Source organism: Siphateles boraxobius, unplaced genomic scaffold (assembly GCF_051911475.1).
Source record: "Siphateles boraxobius isolate OS27281-9 unplaced genomic scaffold, OSU_SipBor_1 30, whole genome shotgun sequence".
Classification (NCBI taxonomy): domain Eukaryota; kingdom Metazoa; phylum Chordata; class Actinopteri; order Cypriniformes; family Leuciscidae; genus Siphateles; species Siphateles boraxobius.
The window spans coordinates 17,301,534-17,323,041 of NW_027508920.1; the positions used below are offsets into that span (position 1 = coordinate 17,301,534).

Sequence of the window (21,508 nt, forward strand, 5' to 3'; positions counted from 1 at the left end):
TTCTTTATGCAGAATATAATTTCTTACATTTTTCAGTTGATTTTGGTGCGAAATATGACCTGGACAGTTCTTCGTGTAATCCCTCCGAATCCAAGTGGATATTTGAATGGAGCACAATTCACTATTGCTGCCTTGTGCTCTAACACACCACACTGATATTGTGGTTATGAGTGAATGCTGTATTATGCCATCCCAGTATTAGTGTACTAATGCACATAAACACATGTAAACACGATTCAGAGTGCAAACTTTTCATTAAAATATAGAGTTAGGGTTTAATTAATGATACAAACCCACGATATGTAACACCTCAAAGCAGCAAATTGGCACAAAGTCAGAGAAGTAAGACAGCACAGAAAATAAAAACCCGTCTCCAAAAATAAATAAAGAATTAGAATAAATATCTCAATAAATATATAAACAGGTAATATTTTCCATTGATTACATTTCAAACTAATAGACACATACATGTTAAAATATGCACATTGGCAGAAATAAACAACCTGAAAAAAGAAAATGAGTATTTAGGTACATCGTTACTTAGAAATTATAGGTTATTGGTTAAATAAATCAAAAGGCACATTTATTAATAGGATGTATGACTAGGGCCCTCAAGGGTGGTCTCATCTCTCAAAGTTCTCTTTTCTCCAGTGCTATTTTTGGGTCTTTTTGTGTTTCTCTACTAATCTGCCCATAAAGAGTGAGTGAGTAAGTGAGTGTGTGTGAGTGCAATAGAATGTTTCACGTCTTTGAAAATGGATTGAAATGAGTCCAAATGGACAATGAAATGCAATGCATGTTTGTAGATTGAATGGTCCAGTGGTTCATCCTGCTGTAAAACTCCTTTCTTTTAAAGTGACTCTAATGAGCAGTTAATACAACATTGATTCCTACGTAACTTGGAGAAACCTCTTGGAATTAGACATTAGTTCTTCCCCATCATTGATGTCATAATTTAGTCATTGTCCAAAATTGCCTACAGGGCCGTGTCTGATTCCCTAACTCCTCATGACTAGCAGCGAGGTAAGACAAGTTTAGGGGAGTTGAAATAGCAGCTTTGAGATAATTTAAAGCAATGTTTCTTAACACTTCAAGGTCCAAACCGTGATGCCTGTCAGCATTTGAACTGATTGGTCTAAAATCTTTATATTTCTCACTTTAACAACGAGTTTTAACCAGGCAACAAGTTTTCAGTGTCATGTAATTTGTCTGTCAACAGTGAAAATGAAAATATACTATAACACATTTTATGCTTTTGGACCAATGGGATTTTACTGGGGGCGGGGCTAACTGGAACAACACAGACAAAATGTCCTGTCGCTTTGTTGCACTGGTTAGGACACGTGAGGTGCAGTATAACCCATTATAGTTAATGATTGAGTACTTCTCTTGTTGCCATACTAACAGATAAAGTTAAAGTGTTGTGTCACACACAACAGTCCTTTTATTCTTTACTTCTGACTAATAATAACTAATTTGCACTGTATTTTTGGTGGCGTGTACAACAACATTTCAAGGCCTCGGTTTACATTTGCTGTGCAAATGTTCGGCAGATTCAGGACTAGATTATCTCTCAACTTTTTTGGTCTATCCTTTAAATATAGGCAACATTCTCAGTTGTTGGCAAGTTAAACAACTATACTCTTAACAGAAGAATGAGCATGTATGGGTCCATATGTGGTGAAAGTGGTGGTTTTGGTGAAACTGCCCTCGATCAGACCGTTCACGTTCCCTGTCCTCGAACAACTAAAAGTGGTACAACATCAAAATGTTCTCCTTCACAAATATGTTCTGGCCGAACGTGCGTGAAAAACCTACCGCAAAGACCATATACAAAACCTCACCACAGCACACAGCCCCCAAAATAAGTCTCTTTCTCTATTTGCCTTACTCTCCTCTGGACATTGAGGTAAAACTCATCAACTTAGAGGTACGACGGGAGTGTATTTGTTAAATCAATTGCAAAAAAATCTTTCAGTAGTTCAAGTAAAATAAGATACTCAAAATAGGTCTGATAACATTATCTATAAACATTTTTTCATCTCATATTTTCTCCCAAAAAAAAAAAAAAAAACAGAACCCAAGAGAAAAGAAAACGAACAAATGTTTACACGTCACTGAACCCCATTCACTCCCCACCTCCCGGAGACGACCCCTGACCCCAACGACCAGCAAATCAGAGAGCAACCTCCCCGAACCCATGCACCCACCGCCGGTACGAGCGAGAAGGGTCCGAGCGCAGAATAGAAAGAGCGGAATGCAGCAGACGGCCTCGGTGGGGGCGAGGGGATATTACCGTGAAGGTTTATGTAGGAGATCTGCCTCTACGGCTGTTCCTCCTTGTGCTCCCGTCCCGTCACAATAAGCCCCGCCCACGCGCCCTCCCCCCGCTCAGGCCTCATCGCACGGCCTTGTGCTTCCCTCCGCAGCAGCCGCATCTCTCCCCACAGCGCAGGCATGCGTGCAGGGGCAGGTAGCAGCACATGCAGGGCACGAAAAGAGACAGCACCAGCAGCGCCGTCCAGCGGGCACAGCACAGCGGGTGCGGCCCGCCGCCCATCGAGTCCTCGCACGAGCACGGCTCCCAGAACTCGCCCTCGGAGTCCGACATGCAGTGGTAGAGGAGGCTCTCTGCGCACCACACGCACGTCCACTGGCGCAGGCAGTGTAGAGCCGGGTCCGGGGCGTCCCGGCAGCGGCCCCGTCCGTTCTCGGAGGCGCTGAAGACAGAACGGCAGTACACGCAGCGGGACGAGCAGGAGGAGGAGCCCTGTGGGCAGGAGCTGTCGTCGTCCGGAGAGATGGCTTCCCCTCCGCCGCCCCCTCGCCTGCGAGTCCGAGAGCGTGGCGTGGCGAGAGAGGCGTGGATGCAGCAGGGGGAGGGCGAGCCTTTGCCCGTCTCCTGCGGGGAGCCGCTGGCTGACGACACCCCCGGCACAGCGTTGGGCATGCAGGTGGGCGAAGAGTTGCACTGAGAACCTTTGGTGTCCAGCATGACGGTGACCTCGCAGCCTGTGGTGCCCACGCCGGCCAGCTCTTTCTCGAAGCGCACCACGCAGAGCTCGGTCTTGTCCTGGCTGCCGCTCACCACCACGCCCCCCGTCAGCCCGCCCACCTTGGTCCGCGTGGCACCGGCACGTCGGTAGTCCTCGTAGCCACGTGTTCCCCACAGGTCCTTGCAGGGGTCCAGGCTGCGGAGGTCCCCTTCCTCCAGCAGGGAGATTGTGGGCGAGAGCGGGGAGAGAGGAGAGGAGGCAGGGGGCGCTGTGGGGGGGGTTGGGGGGGCCGGAGGTGGCGGAGGGGGTGCCGGAGGGTTCAACACGGCTGCAACTTGGGTGAGCTGGTGCTGGGCGGGTCGGGTATGGATCTGCGGTGAGAGAAGAATGAGGACTGAATGTAATGCTGCAGAGGCAGTGGCATCACACTCTTTTTTTTTTTTTGTCTGGGTTTATTAATTCATAAAAAAATACAATAAAAACGCAGTTCATTCATACAGTGGTATCATTATGAAGCAAAAAAACATTTTGCAAAGAAAACCTTTGGCTGTATTTTGAACAAAACTGCTTTTGTCCAACAATCAAACTCATGTGGTGTGTGACCAAAATATAACCTGGTGCAACCAACATGCAAAAAAAAATATTCTAACAAACATACTATTTATGAATTATCAATTCATAACATTTGTAAAAAAAAAAAGCTTTTTATCTTAAAAATATAAAATATATATTTAAATTAAAACATTTTAAAGCATTTTTGTAAATAATTATTATGAGTACATTTACATGTAATAAATTGTTATTACTTTAAATTGACAGTTACACCATATGAAATTTCTAGTCATTAAATCTACACCTTTTTTTGTAAATAGTATAAAAAAAATTTAAACAATGAAATCGACATGAATAAAAAGAACTTGGCATGTGTGTTATTTACCCCCCTCCTTTCTATCGTGGAAACGTCATTCCAGCAAGTTCAATATATCGGTATATAATGAACTTGCTGGAATCAACTGGACTCAACTTTCAAGCAATGTGAATCTTTTACCTGGGCCGGGGTCTGTGTCGTGACGGCGTGACCTGTCCCATACGCAAACTCCTCTGTGGAGCGCACAAAACAGGTGGAGGAGGACTCGCTGGTCACAATGGTAATGGGTTTGGGCAGCATCTCTTTTCTGCTGTTGGACGACGACTCACTCCCTGTATGAGACTGAGACAGACTGCAAGTCATCAAACATGCAGAACCACCTAATGCTAAAGCCGACAGCATGTACACAAGATGGAGGAAATGCGAGCTGTAGAGATGACTGGTGTAGTTTGGATTGCCTTGTTTTATGAATGAATCATTCGATCATGACTCTGCTTTGACTTTATGTAAAACTGGGCGGAGCAAAAAGTGACCAAGTATCTAAATAATTGGCAAGATTATAGATAGGAAACGGAAGATCGATTTTTCACAATTTGATTAATTTTGATGATTACAAAGACAATTTTCTTTGGAATAACATGCACTGATAAATCGTCCATAATATGGCCAGGGAACATATATTTACTAATTTCTGTTTTTCCGTGTGTACACTGTTATACAGTAGGGGGCACTATTACAAATCTTCTGAAAGAGTACTGAATCTCATGATCAAAACACAGGCGAAGAAGCAGAAACAAGCGATGGCATATGGAATTATATGCATACGTAAAAAAACGTGATCATCAACATTAAACACCATATAAATCAAAACTGCCTAATGTTACTGAATGAAATGTCGACCCAGGACGAGCTATAGGACTTTGAAGCTTTGGGGGTGTTAATGGACTCGATCTACTCCATCTATGTTTTCAGGGATCTCAAGTCATGCAGAAAACCATGTCTCATTGGCCGTGAGACACACACAATTCAACCAGTTCACACGCTCACACGCCACACTGTGTATTTCTCACGCTGAAAAGGCAATGCCAACCAAGTTGTCCTGCAAGCTTTGCGCAGGCACACAAAGTGAAGTTTCCTGCCCGCCACCACGTACTGAACCAGATTGCGTTCGTTACTAGGCAACATAGATGCGCGAACACACGGAAGTTGACGGAACATTCTAGGCCACCGTACGTTCGTTACTAGGTAACCAACAACATCGCACCGTCGTGATGGAGAAGGTAAATTGGAAGAAAGCTCGTCTAACATTTTTAGGCTAGAACATTTAATATATAGCCCATCGTATACATTATTATCGATGCAGTCAAAAACTCTACAACTACTTTGCAACCAGGCCAGAAGCTTTGGCTCAGTTCAGCTTGAACTAGCTTGGCTAGCTTACGTTATCTGAAACTAAGGGAAATGTTAGTGGGTATGGGAAGGAATTTAGATGTATTTCTTCATTTTATTTTAAATGATATATTATACTGTATAAATAGTCTATCTAGTTACATTAAGGCTACATGTATTAAAGCAGAGTCCTCTGGGTAATATTTTATATCCTGTCAAAACATAACATAACATAACATCCATTAATCATTCCCATTGCATTTATTTTTCAAAGATGTCAGGGAAAAAGCTAAAATATTTGTTTTTCTAAACTGTTTGGAGCAATTTTTTATATTTTTGTATATTTGTAATTTTGAAATCTAACATTAAAGAGTATATTTGATGTGATGAATTGCTCTGTCATTTATCAGATTTACCAATTGTTATAAATTCAATTTGTGCTGGTTAATTATGAACAATGGGTAAAATTGGGGGGCGGGGCGGGGGGGTGGGGCTCCATTAGGGCCCCTCCCCTAACCGCATGTGATCTCACTCCAAGCTTTTGATAGAACTTGAGAACCCTGGTTTTGATCATCGTTCTGAATCCCATCCAGATGAAGTCTTTGACAAAAAATGGATTTTCTCAGCTTTTTGCTCAAAATGTGCTTTTTTTAATTAAACTTACCCACCTTCAATTGTTGATTAAAAAAAAAGAATGCATGAAGCTAGGATAAAAGCAGAGGCTCTGTTCTTTCTTTTGATATATTGCATGTTCAAACATTCATACAACAAAATATTTTTTAAAAACGCTGGCGGGGAAAGAGTTAAGAAAATAAATAGGGTCAATTTTGATTTTAATCACTTCAATGTCAATGACGACTTTACAGGGATCTAGGCACGAAGTAAATTTCAGATAGAACCAGATACTTTGAAGCACTTTGACGTGATAAAAACACTCACTGCTTGACCATCATCTTCAGTGTCGCCCTCTTCAGGAGTCGAGGAGGATGGCGAGTCGGATCCTGCAGGAAAATGTTAAAAATGAACAACCAAAAAAAACATATCAAGAAAGAAAATGTGATGATCTAGAACACATTAAACATTTGGAATATCCTTTCATGGCATCGTCTTCCCTGTACTGGTACATTTAGAGGCCATAACAACAGGGTTACTAGTTATTAAAACTGACTGACACATACTCAATATAAACTACATTGATTACATTCACTTTGGCACCAGCTTCCTGTTCTCTATCTTTTGCTGCTCTGTACCTCTGTCCAGCTTATCAAGGACACTTTGAAGCCCCCTCTCGAAGGAGATGGCATCAGCTGGACTCTGGAAGGTCAGACCAAACTTCCTCTCCTCCACACGCCAGTGATGGAAGATGGGGTTCACCTTGTTGTAGACCAGACCCTTTTGAATGGCGCATTCCAGCACAGGCTACATGAAGAAAGAGAGGCGGGTCACTTGCGGGCCACTCGTGAGGGCGACTACTAAATTGCTACAACTACCGGGACTGTCAGGCTGAGGGAACATCAGTGCACTCAAAGACAGGCATGAACACACACGCACACACTCACTGCTCGATCGCGTAGCCGTTCTCCGCGTATGACGTACTCTCTCCGCCCACGACCTTCAGAGCTCCGCCCCTTACAAATGATCACGTGACTGAGGCCGCCACCTCCAAGGGGCACCCAGCCACCACTAGAATCGTCACGTGTCATCACCACCGCTCGGACACGCACACTGTTAGGGGAGTAAAAGGAGTGAGTACACTAGCCAGCTGAGAACAAACACCCACACAGACACACACACACAGACTTTGAGACAAAGGCCGTTAAAGAAGAAAACGCAACCATCAGTATAACATATGGAAATATCCTCAAAATAAAGGTAAATGGCAAATAACAGAGAAAAGACACTGCGTTACAGAGACACAGTGTAAAGATGTGTAAAGGACGTAACGTTATTAGCCTGCAATATCCACTTAAATTAGCGTTCGTAAAAATAAAATTGCATTAAAAATAAAATGATTATTCATTCGTTAAAGTTGTCGTTCATAACCCATTTTGCTTCTGTAATCTTTCTGGACGCATTCCCAAAAGTACTGAATAGTCAGTGTGGAAAAAAGGCAAGGTGGGACACTGGATTTTATCCATTTGAAGATTATCATGAAAAGTAGATGTTAAAGTGGTTGGACATCATCGGAAGAAAAGCTGTTTCAGACAAAGAGCAAGTTATTACATTTTAAAGAAAAGATTACAAAGACAAACATATTATTATTAGAAAGCACTAATGAATTGGAGGAAATTTTCCAGGTACTTAGGAGTGAAAATGCCTTGAACACAATCCTCTTTTTTTTTCAACGTGGTAAAATTTAAGCCAGCCAATTGCAGCCATGCAGGATAGTTTGGGGCTAGAAAACAGGGTTTTTGAAAAGATCTTTTGCCTATAGTGGGACCTTTTCACAAATTGTGATGATGCGGATTATCAGTCAATAGCATCGTAAATCTGCAACGTTTTTTATATCTATATTTTATTTATATATATTTTTGAAAGTATGTACATTTATAACACTATATTTTGTATTGTATTACCTTTGTATCAAATTACAAAAAACTAGTTGACGCTGCAGTGAGCGTGTTTGTAATCTGTGGTAAAATTTCAGTAAAATGTACATCCTTCTCTCTTCTGACTGCCGTTATCAATCTCTCTCTATTTTCTTCCTCCTATTAAAAGTTGTTAAAACACTATTGTGGAGTTTTTCTTTTGCTATTTGAGCAAATGGGAACACAAAAATACATTTAATGTAGTCTCTCATTCACCGCTGTAGAAGTTTATCCAACTATGACGACTTGCGCTTCTGAGAAACCCGGAAATGTGAAAAAGGTCAGTATGGTGTATGTGATGGTCACAGCTGGCAGCAGACACATGACTGGAGGAGAGGATGAAACATGTTTGGCCCTTTTCCCTGTCCACGCCACGATGATGTTAGTCCAAATCATTTCAGTCATTTCAGAGGTGGTTATTACAATTTGATCAAATATTTAGAAGACGTTTGAATTAATGTGTACTTATGAGTACTTCAAATCAGTCAGAGCTAGAAATGTATCTTCATATTTACAGGTAAAGCTTCATATTACGGGTAGACTATCTTTGACCCCCTCAACATCTTATTTTGATGCCCTTCTGAGGGGATCAAGCCTTCTTTGGGGGGAACCTTAATGCACACCCTGCTTATGAGTGGTCCACAAAAAGAGTCATAACATACATTAAATGTGTAGGGTCAAGTTTTATGTTGGTGTTAAAGGTGCTGTAATTGATTTGAACCCGTTTTGACTACATCTGCCAGATTTAGCCACTAATTAGACACGCCCCTTTTCCCGCCCCAAAGATAGCCTATGTCAGCAAACACGAACTTCCTATGGATTGACAGGACGATATCTCGTTTCTGATTGGCTAAAAAAGAGCGGGCCGCTCCCCCGAATAGTTTTGCGATGACAGAGACAGGTGTGATTTGTCAAGACACCCATTCAGTGATAGGCTATCTGTCAGGTAAAAATGCATTTTATGCATGTTATTAAAAAAAACATCCTTTAAAATCATGTAGGCTACTGTAAGTAATACAGTAATATATAGACGCGCGATACAGCCAGATGCATTTTGATTGATTTATAGAGACAGGTGTGGTATGGTGGCTAGGACTGATTTATTGTGTTAAATGAAATGAATAATCTTAAATCACACCATCATGTGTGCTTTTGTGTATTCCATAAACTATAGGTTCAGTCTAGAATATATAAACAGTGAAGCACGATTAACAATGGCAGGAAACAGCGCGATTTTTTAATGGACGGTCACGTGGGCGAGGAAAATCTAATCACACTTTCCGCGCGCACACGGAAGAAGCGTTTACAGGCATCGCTCAATTCTGTAGAAAAGTACTTAATATAGCCATTCTACATTCACAATGACACCAATATAAAACAACAAAGGACATAATGGCTCCATATGTTAATATGAGAGTGGGAGTAGCACAAAGAAAGAACCCGTAAATAAATGAATGGCCTGAGGGGAATGAAATGTGTGGAGATGATGAGGGAGAGGGTGGGAGATGAAGAGTTATATTCCTCCCTGAGATGTATCAATGAACGCGCCCATCGCCATAAAGGCCCTCATAGCGGTTTTCCAGTCCGACAAGCTCCATTACAATAAACGCTATGAAATCACATCCATTTTGATTCAGAGCCCCATTTGTATTATTTTGAACGGTTTCAGTTATTATAAGCCATTGCACCGTCATCTCTTCCGATCAACACGCGTTCACGCGCACTCATTCGTTCATCCCGCTGTTTTATGAATGAATAAAACTACATATACTACAGCACAGCGAATTCGATGGGCAGATGAGTGGGTGAAAGGAGGATATAGACAAGAAGAAGAAGAAGAAGAAGAAGAGAAGCGCTGGGGGGAGGGGGAGACATGAAGAGGAGGAGGGGGGTGAGAGAAAAATCACATTTCATTCATAAAGTTTGGCTTTAAAAATCATAATGAAACTCGAGACGCGTTGATAAAAGCATCCCTCCGCGCCTCCAACCCGCCAATGTGTTCCCGACGCCAGAAAACTCGCCATAATTCGTCGATTTTTTAACGACACGTTTTATAATTCATGGATGTATTTGGTGGTTATACGTGGAGCCTCCTCACACATCATCCTCGAGAAAGCCGTCTCTTACTGCACCCTATTCGCGGCATTGAAGGCGTTTTATATAGTCCACTTCAGATAAGGCCCATTCATTGGCGTTATTCATCAAATGTTGGATGTATATGGAGAATATGGTGTACTGTGTTGATAGCCATAGCTGCGTAATAGTGTTTATGAGCATCTAACATCAGATGCTCTCGCGTGAGCATCTTACAGTCCATTAGAGGTGCTGCAAATCAATCAGTCTGTTCTGGTCAAATAAAAATGCATGGACTTACTCGCCCTCCATGGCTCGGTGTTGCCCGCCGCTTCGAGCTGGCTGCCCCCCGGTCTCTCGTCTTTTTTATTCCCCTTCTTACCGAACACACACACTCGCGCGCGCGCGTTCTCACACTCATACACACACACACACGCGCGCGCGCGCGCGCGTTCTCACACTCTCGCTCACATACGCACGCACACACAGTCTCTCTTTCACTCACTCCTTGTGCTCGCTGCTGCTCTCATTTTCTTGTCTTTCTCTGTCCACCTTCATATGGTTTCGGATGGGCTCGAGGATGCAGCAGCCATTTTCCACCGGCAGCATCATCATCGTCCTCCCTCTCTCGCTCCCTCCCTCCTTCGCTCTCTCTCTCTCAATCACTCCCTCCCTCCCTCCCCCTCTCTCTCTCTCCCTCTCTCTCTCTCTCTCTCTCTCTCTACCTGTCTACAGCAGTTCTCACACACTCATATTAAACACACTCGTGGATGGACACAGTGTCCCCGAATAGGAGCTGCATCGGTCCAGTTTTGTTGCTGTCAGGACATTTGGAGCGATATGGCTCTAAAAATGTCCATGTTCACCAGCAATCACCATTGTTAAATCTGAAAAGAGAGTGACTATTAATGTTAGAAAGAGAAATGTATAGTCAAATTGTCAATAGTCAAATTGTGAATAGTAAACAAACTCAGTTAGTATAGTGCAGAGCCTCAGTACCTTGGACAGCTCTCATACAGCTCTATACGCCATGACAGAATTCACAGGAGCTAGTCTCCATTCATCTCCAACTCCCCATTCATGTTCACTGATAGCCCACCATTGATAAACAGCCACGCCAGCGTTGAGCCTTTATTATCCAAATAAACAGTCAGTCTCGCTCCCTTTCAACAATTTTGTAAAAGTACATTAAGCTACAGCACGGTAGAGCTTAAACAATACATGTTTGCTATTTTAAAAGTCATACATTTAACAATTAATATTTGCGCGCGAATTTAATTGCACGGTTTAATTCAAATATGTGGCCGTTAAAAAAAACAGCCAAAAGAACAACGGAAAACGCTATGTGGAATCTTTAACAGCCTAGTGAATATTTAGAATTTCTAGATTGGATGTTTTTGTTTAATCGTTCGTTCAACCTGGGCAAACGTCATACTGTCATATTACTGACAAATATTGCTGTTCCTTTTTAATTTATTAGAACAATACAGAAATGTACACATTACACAAAAATGCTAGTGCACATAATATCCATTCATTAATCAAAATGTCTAACAATAATACAAGTTCTTGTTGCTTTTAATTTAAAATATTCTCCAAAAAGGGGCTGTAGTCCTGGTTACGATGGGGAAAAAATTGTAGTTGTAGCCTACAAGAAAAATAACATTAATTTTATTTTCATTGGAATAATACATTTGTCAAAATAATTCATCTTAATATCTGTTTTCCGTCGAATACAATTTGGACAATATTGAATTGTCCAAAAACGATGGACAATAGATTTTTTTTTTTGTTGGAAAAGAACACAGAAATAATCAATAATCAACAATTAACTCTTTCAGTTGGATATTTACCTTTAGATTAGGTTTAGAATTTATGAAATTCGTAAAGTAATGTGATAATATTCCAGTACCGAAGACAAATGCTTTATCTTGTAATGTTTGAGTCAAAACTACAGCATTGGTTTTGAATATTGGTTTTAAACTCGTAGTTCAACGTTTTATATGTTGTAATTGCTTAGCCAAAACAGTTTGATATTTACGAAAGTGAAGATGTTTTTACTTTTTATACAAAACTATTGCTAGAGAAATGACTTCTGATTTAAAACCTTATTTTCTGGGACATAGCCTACACTCTAAAAAATGTTGGGTTGTTTTAACCCAATTTTGAGTAAAATATGGACAAACCCAAACATTGGGTTAAAAATGTCATGTAAATGTAACCCAATGGCTGAGTTTGTCCATATTTGACCCAAATGTGGATTGAAACAACGCAGCATTTTTTCGAGTGACAACTGACCCCATTCTCCTCTAAAACACTTAAATCTGTTCAGTATCATGAACAGTATGATAGGAGACTTGTCCAGACCAACATGTCGGCTGTTGCATTCACAATAACATGTTGTTAAATTAAAACCTTCCAGAGAGGAAGGGCCCTCAACAGGATCCAAGAGAGGAAAGGTTAAAGTCTGTGCTAACAAGGGCAGATCTTTTATTAGACAGCACACATTGTACCTGAAATGCAGAGGGAAATTGCATCTACAACCAAAAAGACACCAGCTTGGGTACCAGTCCAGCTCCACGTATAAAGCCAACCTGCTGAAGTGAAGAAAACATGCGACAGACCTCAGCAAACTCAAGAGGGTGAAAATAAGGGCACACAAGAAAGTAATAAAGGAAATGAAACTTTCCACAAATTGACTGTCTATTGTTCTTGTGTCTTGAAATGCAATGCAAAAAGAACAATTTCAATTATTTTAATACAAGTGTATTCAGTTTGCTCAACTATCACGACAATGCCACAATACATTTAAAAAAAAAAAATCCTACAAATGGATTTTTCTGTTTTTGTCATTCTTAAATATAAAGGTTTTGAAAGGGGGTTTTCGCAGTGAAGCCAAGAATTTTTTTTTGGAATTTTAAAAATCTAAGAATTATTGTCCACTATAAAGAACCTTTTATGGAATGGAAAGTTTCCATTGATGTTAAACGTTCTTCATGGAACCATCAATGCCAATAAAGAACCTTTATTTTTAAGAGTCTGGTTATTACCCAGATATTGGTTTTTGCATTAAATGTCTCCTGGTTTTCTTTTATAGAATTGAATAAAACAAGAGGCTCATTCTTATTGTCAAAAGAAGCTTCCCAACAATCACCCCTGCACCACAGTAGAGAAAGATTGTGAAAGCTCAGGCCCCGGGATCTGACCCCAAAAACTGTCCTGAACTGGGATCTAAACTGGTTCCTCCCTCACGTGAAGTGGAAAATCAGCATGAAGGACGAAAGGCAAGACCACAGAGAACACAACCACTGCACACTTACAATACTGACCCACACCAAAGCCACATACACATCATCTAGAATCTGCCACTGTGGTTGTCCACACTGGGCGAAGCACCTTTAATTAAAAAGAAAAGCAGTAACACTCTAGATAAATAAATCTGAGTCTGCTTCAATTGCTTCCAACTCCACCTGGCCGTCACAGGTTCCAGTGATGATTTCTATTGGAAAAGTCAATGTGGCGATACCTCAGGCTTGATACCACTATGAATCCATGGACCACTCATCTTGAGAACCACCTAATGACTGAGCCAATCTCAATACTCAACTATGCTCCACGACCGTCCTTTAATTCTTAAAAAAGCCATAGAAAAACACCCTGAGTATGTGCCAAGCCAAAACAAATTAGAGAATGAAACAAACATAAGCACATTCTGAAGGGCCCTGCATATATATATAGATTAAACCCAACAGCCTCAAAATCATATGCATGTTAATAAAGTGTATCTTAATGTTGGTTGTCTAGCCTGAACATGAACCAAACGCCATACAGCATCCATTGCAAACAGTGACTTCCTTCTTTGATTGTTCAGACAATATATTTTTGATTTAGAAGACCTACTTACCTCTGATTTATTTTTTATTTTTTAGATTTGAGACAAATACACTAACATATTTCACAGTAGTTCCTGCATCTAACTAGCACAATATAAATGATAACATGCTACTCATACAGTGCTTCAGAAGACATTTTATAAAAGAGTCACAAAAAAAAAAACATTTTATTTATCAGAATTGTCAACGCCTCGTGACAATTTAGGGGAGGGATCATCCCATTACAGGAAACAAATTACAAAACATCTGCAAACTTTTAACTGCAATCATCACGCTGTTGCTAGGATACAAGGCAAGAGTATAATAATTCAATGAACACTCCTTGGGCAACAATGAATAAGCACAGAAGTTTAGCTGCTGCTGACAACATCCATCTCAAGGATGCCAGCCAAACCCACTTCTCTTCACAAACTCACTCTTGATAAAACCATCAAATCTTGCTGAGAGGAACAACATGTGAATATTCAAAATAGGACAGATTAATCATTAACAACCCTCCCCCCCCCCCAAAAAAAAAACCTTTTGAGATCCAGTCATTAGATAAGAAATGCAAGAGGGTTCCTGTAAACAGATGACACACCCACCAGACAATCATACAGAGAGATCCTTACACGGGTAGATATTGATATTGAAGTGTAGGTCAAAGCGTTCTGGTCTCATCCTCTGAGAGCCATTATCAGCGGCTGTGTCATCCGGTGTCTGAACTGAGTACAGATATAGGGCTACTGTACAATGGTTTTATTTGGATAAACAAATGTGAACCTTTATGTATACATGTGTCTAAATGCTGCCAGATCCACACTACACAATCATTTCCAGCTGCCTTGCATACTCGATGACTTGTTTGGCCAGTTCTGTGGAGGGGATGTTCACTTCCTCTGTCTTTTGGTGCTGGGTACTGAATGAGTAGTATCCATCAGGACTCTGGGTCCATCCTCTCTGCAGAGCACAAAAAGTATATTAATATCTATTCATCAAATAACATTAAGATTAAACAATAGAGTACGTGTGATTATTGATTAATCATCTGATCATGGTTATTTGATCTAATATGCAATTACTGCAACATCTGGTAAAAGCCCCATTCGCACCGCTAGCGACAAAGCAACATGATCCCATTCATTTTCAAAGGAGCGCTGGCGAGAGGAGCGACAGAATGTAGTCGTGTCAAGCGACGGCAGTCAGTTTGACAGTTTACTGACAGTTTGGGGAGACCCTTTTACGAGCGAGGACCCGATTTGTCATGCCACAGGAAAGACATGACAGTTCCGGAGAGATTTCACTGTTTTATATGATTTGACTGTAACCACATACATTGATATAATAAAATGATGCTTGGAAAAGAAGCACACTATACTCATGAACAGTTTAACACTGCTGCAGTTCATTTTACAGATTCTCCTGCATTCTGTTGATTATTAGGGACAAGAAAATGTATTACTTTCATGATTAGTCATTTTGAATCATATGAGCGATTTTAATTTGTTGATTGATCGATCTTTAAGCCAGTTAATGACTTAACTATATTGCACCGAGCACCGCTGGAACACTCTCCGAACAGCAGAATGCTACTTTTAATTATTTTAAGTCTAATTCCTAGTTAAATAATGATTTTTTTTGTTTTATAGAATAAAAAACTGAAAAGTCGCTGGCAGTGTGAACGGGGTACATAATCCAGGGAGTAAAGAATATGAAACAAACTGCTATAAAGTACACAAGATATGTCCTCATTCACAAGAAATAAGGATTTTTGGGTTTAATGTATTATATTACAAATAATTGATAAATATTAATAATTTTCAAAGCAATAAAGTAAATAATATGGGCCTGTTTTATAATAATTTTTATTATTATATTATATACAATTCCAAGTAAACTATAACGCATTAGACTTGTGGTGTGTTCACACTTGTAGTTCCATTCGCTTGGTCCAGACCAAAATAAACCCCAAAAACATTTAGTCCTGGTCAAATTAGTGTTCACATCAGCATTTTTAACACCGAACTTAAAGATACCGAACCTAAAGACATAAGGTTATATTCATAACCTGATTGGTCTGCTTTTATTACGTATATTTTATGACGGAACTTCCAAACATCCAAAACAATGCTGTGTGCTGGGCTAAATGCACTTGTTGCATGTGCGTAGCCTACATATGATGGTATTTTGACCAGCTGAGAACTCGTGAAGAGCTTATAAAATGTGTAACGAAGTCAAAACAGCAGCAGGTCACACACACAAGCGAAGATCTGCCGCTGGGAGACGCGGTTCTGTCGCCTGTACTGAACTGTGATGGGTAACATCGCAACTATGATGAGAAAAAACAGGTATGCTTGAGCATTCTGTCCTTTTTAGGGTCGCATCTTGTGACATCATGTCCTGTTTTTGATTAGTTTACATGTCTTTGGTCCGTGATTGGTCCAGAGTTCGTTTGGAAGCAGACCGAGACCGATCTTTTCAGGGTCTCAGTCCGCTTGTTAGGTGCGCACCAGGGTTCAGATGGACCACACTAACAGAGCCATCACACCATTGTTTGTTTTTGGGCACTAAAACAAACTGTTTTTGTTTTAATCGAACCAAACATGCCAAATGTCAACACACCCTTAATGTAAGTGACAAACCAAACAGAATTAAAGCATTAAATTCCAATTATTTTGTATGACAATTAATTCATGATCGTGACATGCCAATATTTGACAAACACATTGAACACTTACTTTCTTTGCATATTCAGTCATCTTTTTTGGAGAGGAAAAGAAAAGCACCCGCGTGGCCTCATTGAACTGAATCTGTTCATATGCTTTCTCTATACAACCTGCAATCTCATCTCTACAAACAAAACAACATATTTAAATGACCAAACAATCCAAAACACGGTCAATCAACTACATTTAGCTATTAAGCCTTAGAATAACCCTACCGAATGGTATCAAGAAGAATGTCAATGAAGAAGGTGTAGCTCTCAGCAGGGATGTTTCCTTTGGCAAGGAAAACCTTGTTGTAACTGCCTTCCATCAGATACTGAAATGAAGAAGCAAAAAGGTAGGAAAAAAAACAGACGAATGCATTCAATATAAGTGACGAGTAAAAAGTGTCCCACACCTGCTCTAATGAAACTGGGTGTCTGATGTAGACATTGGTCTGGATGTCTTTTGCACTCAATCTTTCCAGCTCTGTATGGAACTCAGACACTCTGTTCTGAGAGAGCAGGAAGAGCAAGTTGAGACCCAGTAACTGGTGCCTGTAGGCCGACTCGGGCAACTCCTCCCTGTGACATTTAGGAAGAGAGGAAAGTGTAACAGGAGCAAACAAAAAGACAGCAAAACAATTCTGGGTAAAATGTGCTGAAACTGTGTTCAGAATGTCAATATATTCTTGAAAATAAAAATACAGAATCCAGTACATGTTCATTGGATGTGTAATGTATATATAAATATTTACAATATACACGTGTGATGACCTGCTACAGTTGCCCACATGTCTTTAATCAACCTTTTAAATGTGGCATTTGTACACTTGGTACCAACATACAGAATATAGGCAATATAGGATATAGGCAAGATGCGGTTTCAGCATGACAGCTGTCAGCACATATTAAAGGAATAGTTCATCCCAAAATTTTAATTACCCTATAATTTGCTTACCCTCAACCAATCCTAGGTGTATATGATCTTCTTCTTTCAGCTGAACAGTCAGAGTTATATTTAATAATATTCTGGCTCTTCCCAACTTTGTAATGGCATTGAACAGTGCCCAAACTTCCAAACAGCACATTCATCCATCATTAAAGTAATCCATTTGACTCCAGTGAGTTCGTAAATTCCTTCTGAGTTTTAGTAAGAAAAATACCAATATCTAAAACTTTATAAACTACAATCACTATCTCACCTAAGCTTACGCTATGCCTACGTCGAACATGAGGTCAGAGGGGTGACCACCCAAACTCAACTCATAAACACACGGCCGTTGACGGAAGCCAGTGATTATAGTTTATAAAGTTTTAGATATGGATATTTTCTTACTAAAACCCACAGCTTCACTTCAGAAGGCATTTATTGAAAGAAAAAAGTAATATACAGCTAGGATAGCTTGAAATGAGTAAATTATGGGATAATTTTCATTATTGGGTGAACTATTCCTTTCAGTAAGTAATAATGATAGTGAGCAAATAGAAGATGTAAGACCAAAAAATGTCATTACTTGTAATCAAAGTAATAACACTTAAGCTGAGCCATGTAGCGTTCAAAGGAGGGGATGTCTTTCTTCAGGATGCTCCATAGTGCTCCGATCTCCAAAACATCTCCTATGAAGATCAAAAAAAGAGATTAACAAATGACTGAAGCAATTAAAATATATATATAATTTCAGATAAAAACAATCGTAAAACCTTGATATATACTCACTGGCAAGGATAAGTTGCTGTTTGGTTAGTTTGGTCGCAGTAGTTGGTAGAAAGTTCAATTCCAACAGGGATATCTATAAAAACAAAAATGATAAATAATCCATCACAACATAATGAGAAGAATTTAAATTATACATGACAGACATCTGAGATTATATTAATATTGAATTAATGACAACATAGTTGGAATCATGAGAACTATCAATTAAGAGTCTTTATTTTTCTTCATTATTCAACACGTTAAAAAAATAAGGTTTCCGAGAAAATGTAATTTGTAAAAGACGTTATAAAAAACATTATATAAATGAATTATCAATTCACACACTGTGTCATTTTGTTTCACTAACGTTACAGTATGAAGTCGCTGTCCGCTAGCTAACTTGCTACTTTGGTGAGGAACAAACCCAAAGCCACACTACAGCTCACAAAAATATAAACTGTACTTTATCATCATTTTATCATAAATAAACTAAAACACATCCATAACATGTTTGTCGGTTAACGTTAGTTAAATGGGAATCGACTGGACCGTTCTAAATAGCAGCACTAGCGCTAACTGCTCATCACACTACAAACCACAGCTCATTTCTGCAGTTTAAGAGTAATGTTACCCTTCCATATCATCGGGCGTACCTTTAGCTTGTTCAGGATCTCGCCACATTTATTAAGATTTGGATTCTTTTTATTCCACTCGGCTTTCAGCGTTTCATACAACCCCGCAGTCTCTTTCAACACAGACGCCATGGTGATTCTGCAAAAACGTACGACACCGGTCTGTCAGAATACGGCAGTACGCTGTCGTAAAGAATGTTGGTGCTACCATGGAAACCAGGAAACGCTGATTTCCGAGGGTGTAAAATAGGGAGATATCATTGCAGTTTGTCTGAAGAATATAGTTATAGAATCATATAGTTTTCATTTTAAAATCTGATTACCTTAACTATTAAGTAAATACTGAGGTCTACAGCAACTAGCTGCGTCACATTACAGAACTGATTGTAACTGTTGTGTACTTTGTAAAGAAAAGGTTACACTTTATTTTAGGGAGTCTTTGTTATAATTAATTATACACTTAAATACAGAGTGATATTAAACAACATGTACTTACTATATCCTCCTCTGACCCAGGAATAGACTTGTGTCCTCTGTAGTGGACATTATATTTTAGTGAATTTCTCTGACATCATACATGTCACAGATCCAGGGAAATGTTTTGAAAATGTATATTTTATTAATGTTATGCTATGTCCTCTGTAGTGGACACCAGGACAAGATTGTTTAAAAAAATAAAAAGACATGAAATGACATGTATAACGATGTGAGATTTTTGTTTGTTTTAAGATGATTCTTAACTATGTTATGAAAGATAGAACTGAATGAATTGATATATGAATTTACTTTATGCAATTTTGTGGGCAATGCCATTCACTATAATGTATCTATACACTGTATCTAATATGCATATTACTGTGTTCTTGTGGCAACATGTAATGAAAAAAGAAGTGTAAAAATAGGGTTGATAATTGGCAACATTTGCAATTTTAATTATAATTTCAAAATAATATCATATTTCCACAAGAGTGCTATTAGATCACTAAATCAATGTCAGTCATTTTAAAAGACCAAAGAGAAGTTGTTGTCATTGTGAAACCTCCAACATTCTGTATCTCTGAAAATCCCTGAATGTGCTCTTTACAGGACATTCAGACATAAAACTATAACACATACAGTGTCAGAGAAAATCACTAAAATATAATGTCCACTACAGAGGACAAAAGTCTATTCCTGGGTCCCAGGGATAGTTCACCAAAAATGAAAACGTTGTCATCATTTACTCACCCTTAAGTTGTTCCCAACCTGTTTCTTGCTTCTGTTGAACATAAAATCAGATATTTTAGATAATGTTGGTAACCAGACAGTTGACTGCACCCTTAGACTTCCTAAGTATTTGTATTTGGAAGTCAGTGGGTGCCGTCAGGTTACCAACATATCTTATCTTGTATTTAACAGAAAAAAAGAAACTCATACAGGTTTGAAACAACTTGAAGGGTAAGTAAATGATGACAAACCTTCATTTTTGGGTGAACTATCCCTTTAAAGTGGAGTTGGAGGGGGTCATACAGTAATGCACCTGCGCCCTCTGCTGGACACTGCAGGCAGCGGCCTTAGTGCAGTAGTTTATTAGAACCTGAAATAAGGAAGGGACGCAGACAGGTTCGTCTCAAATGAATATTTGTGATAACCTATCGATACAATGTCACGAGAATTATCGCGTTATATACTACTGCTCCGATCGGTTATGTCATTGCTAAAAGAAGACGTCCCTATTGCCTGTGGGACATGCGCAGTTGAAAGGAGACAAAGAGGAAGGACGGAGTGGTGGCCGGAAATTTATTCAATGCGATATTTCTGTCACACCAGTCAAGCACTGGGAAACCCGTAAAGGTCCAAGACACACCCTTTAATGTAGGAAATATTCAAGCACAACTTTAAATGCGACCAATCAATGGGGGTAAACAATATGGAAGACCACGCCCCTTATACATACTTCATAAAACTGCCTTTTTTTTTTGTGAGGAGGCAAATGGTTAATTTTAGCCTTTATTACAAAGAAGCCAACCCACTATAATGCTTGAGGTCGCACCACCCCTTATTTGTGATGTTTAACAAACAGGGCCAATCACAGCCGGCAGTGTTTCATCAAAACAGACTCCTTTGTCATAAAAACATCCGGACCCAAGGTGAAGCTGTACAGACAACTGCCTGTTTCTTCTTGTGGAGGGAGCCATCTTCCAACTTAGTCCCATCCATGAGTCCCATCTAACTGTTGTGGGAAAATGTGTTTCTTTGGGAGGAAGATTAAGTTTTATTCATGTAAAATCATAATATTTATATATATATATATATATATATATATATATATATATATATATATATATATATATAGAGAGAGAGAGAGAGAGAGAGAGAGAGAGAGAGAGAGAGAGAGAGAGAGAGAGAGAGAGAAACTGGATATATGAAATTAAAATGGTAATCTTAATGTTGTTCAAGTTAAGGTTAAATTTCATTCTCATTGAACGTTATCTAATCTATAGCATATGTTTACAACCTTTAAACAAGATAATGTAATTCCGTTTAATGCAATCAATATATTTCAGTGAAATTGATACACAAATAAAGTATCATTAACGTGCCGATGTAAAAGGATACCGTTCGTAATATTAACAGAAACAATAACAGTGTGGTGTTGTTTATTAATCAGGCGATCGTGTCGGGCCTCTGTTTCCTGCTTGTGAGAG

At 39.5% G+C, this 21,508-nt stretch overlaps 2 protein-coding genes across 4 annotated transcripts; both read right to left on the minus strand.

The window, feature by feature from the left end:
* Positions 1 to 249: 249 nt before the first annotated feature.
* Positions 250 to 10,566, minus strand: spred3 (sprouty related EVH1 domain containing 3). Of its 3 annotated transcripts, none has more exons than XM_077248389.1 (6): positions 10,216 to 10,566; positions 6,813 to 6,978; positions 6,504 to 6,672; positions 6,193 to 6,254; positions 4,045 to 4,206; positions 250 to 3,367 (listed from the first exon to the last, which is right to left on the minus strand). In XM_077248389.1, the coding sequence occupies exons 1-6, from the start codon at positions 10,224 to 10,226 to the stop codon at positions 2,399 to 2,401; spliced, it is 1,539 nt and encodes a 512-aa protein (XP_077104504.1). In that variant the 5' UTR covers positions 10,227 to 10,566; the 3' UTR covers positions 250 to 2,398. The 3 variants fall into 3 exon arrangements, with proteins under 3 accessions (XP_077104504.1, XP_077104503.1, XP_077104505.1); XM_077248388.1 differs by having other exon boundaries at positions 10,420 to 10,560; XM_077248390.1 differs by having other exon boundaries at positions 4,045 to 4,216; positions 10,216 to 10,530.
* A 3,376-nt stretch (positions 10,567 to 13,942) lies between these two features.
* Positions 13,943 to 19,008, minus strand: psmd8 (proteasome 26S subunit, non-ATPase 8). The gene is made up of 7 exons (XM_077248414.1): positions 18,843 to 19,008; positions 18,211 to 18,283; positions 18,008 to 18,110; positions 16,910 to 17,075; positions 16,728 to 16,828; positions 16,525 to 16,636; positions 13,943 to 14,746 (listed from the first exon to the last, which is right to left on the minus strand). Exons 1-7 carry the CDS (start codon positions 18,951 to 18,953, stop codon positions 14,609 to 14,611), a joined length of 804 nt encoding a protein of 267 aa, XP_077104529.1. The 5' UTR covers positions 18,954 to 19,008; the 3' UTR covers positions 13,943 to 14,608.
* Positions 19,009 to 21,508: the final 2,500 nt, after the last annotated feature.

Bases quoted from the DNA above. Each gene is read 5' to 3' on its own strand.
- spred3 (XM_077248388.1), bottom strand. From the start codon at position 10,529: ATGATGATGCTGCCGGTGGAAAATGGCTGCTGCATCCTCGAGCCCATC. The intron at 4,207-6,192 runs GTGAGTGTTTTT...AGTCTGTCTCAG, and splicing joins CTGAAGATGATGGTCAAGCA to TCTCATACAGGGAGTGAGTC. The intron at 3,368-4,044 runs GTAAAAGATTCA...CTCTCACCGCAG, and splicing joins CGACACAGACCCCGGCCCAG to ATCCATACCCGACCCGCCCA.
- psmd8 (XM_077248414.1), bottom strand. From the start codon at position 18,953: ATGGCGTCTGTGTTGAAAGAGACTGCGGGGTTGTATGAAACGCTGAAA. The intron at 17,076-18,007 runs GTAATGACATTT...TAAATGTCACAG, and splicing joins TGTTATTACTTTGATTACAA to GGAGGAGTTGCCCGAGTCGG. The intron at 16,637-16,727 runs GTAGGGTTATTC...TTTTGTTTGTAG, and splicing joins ATTCTTCTTGATACCATTCG to AGATGAGATTGCAGGTTGTA.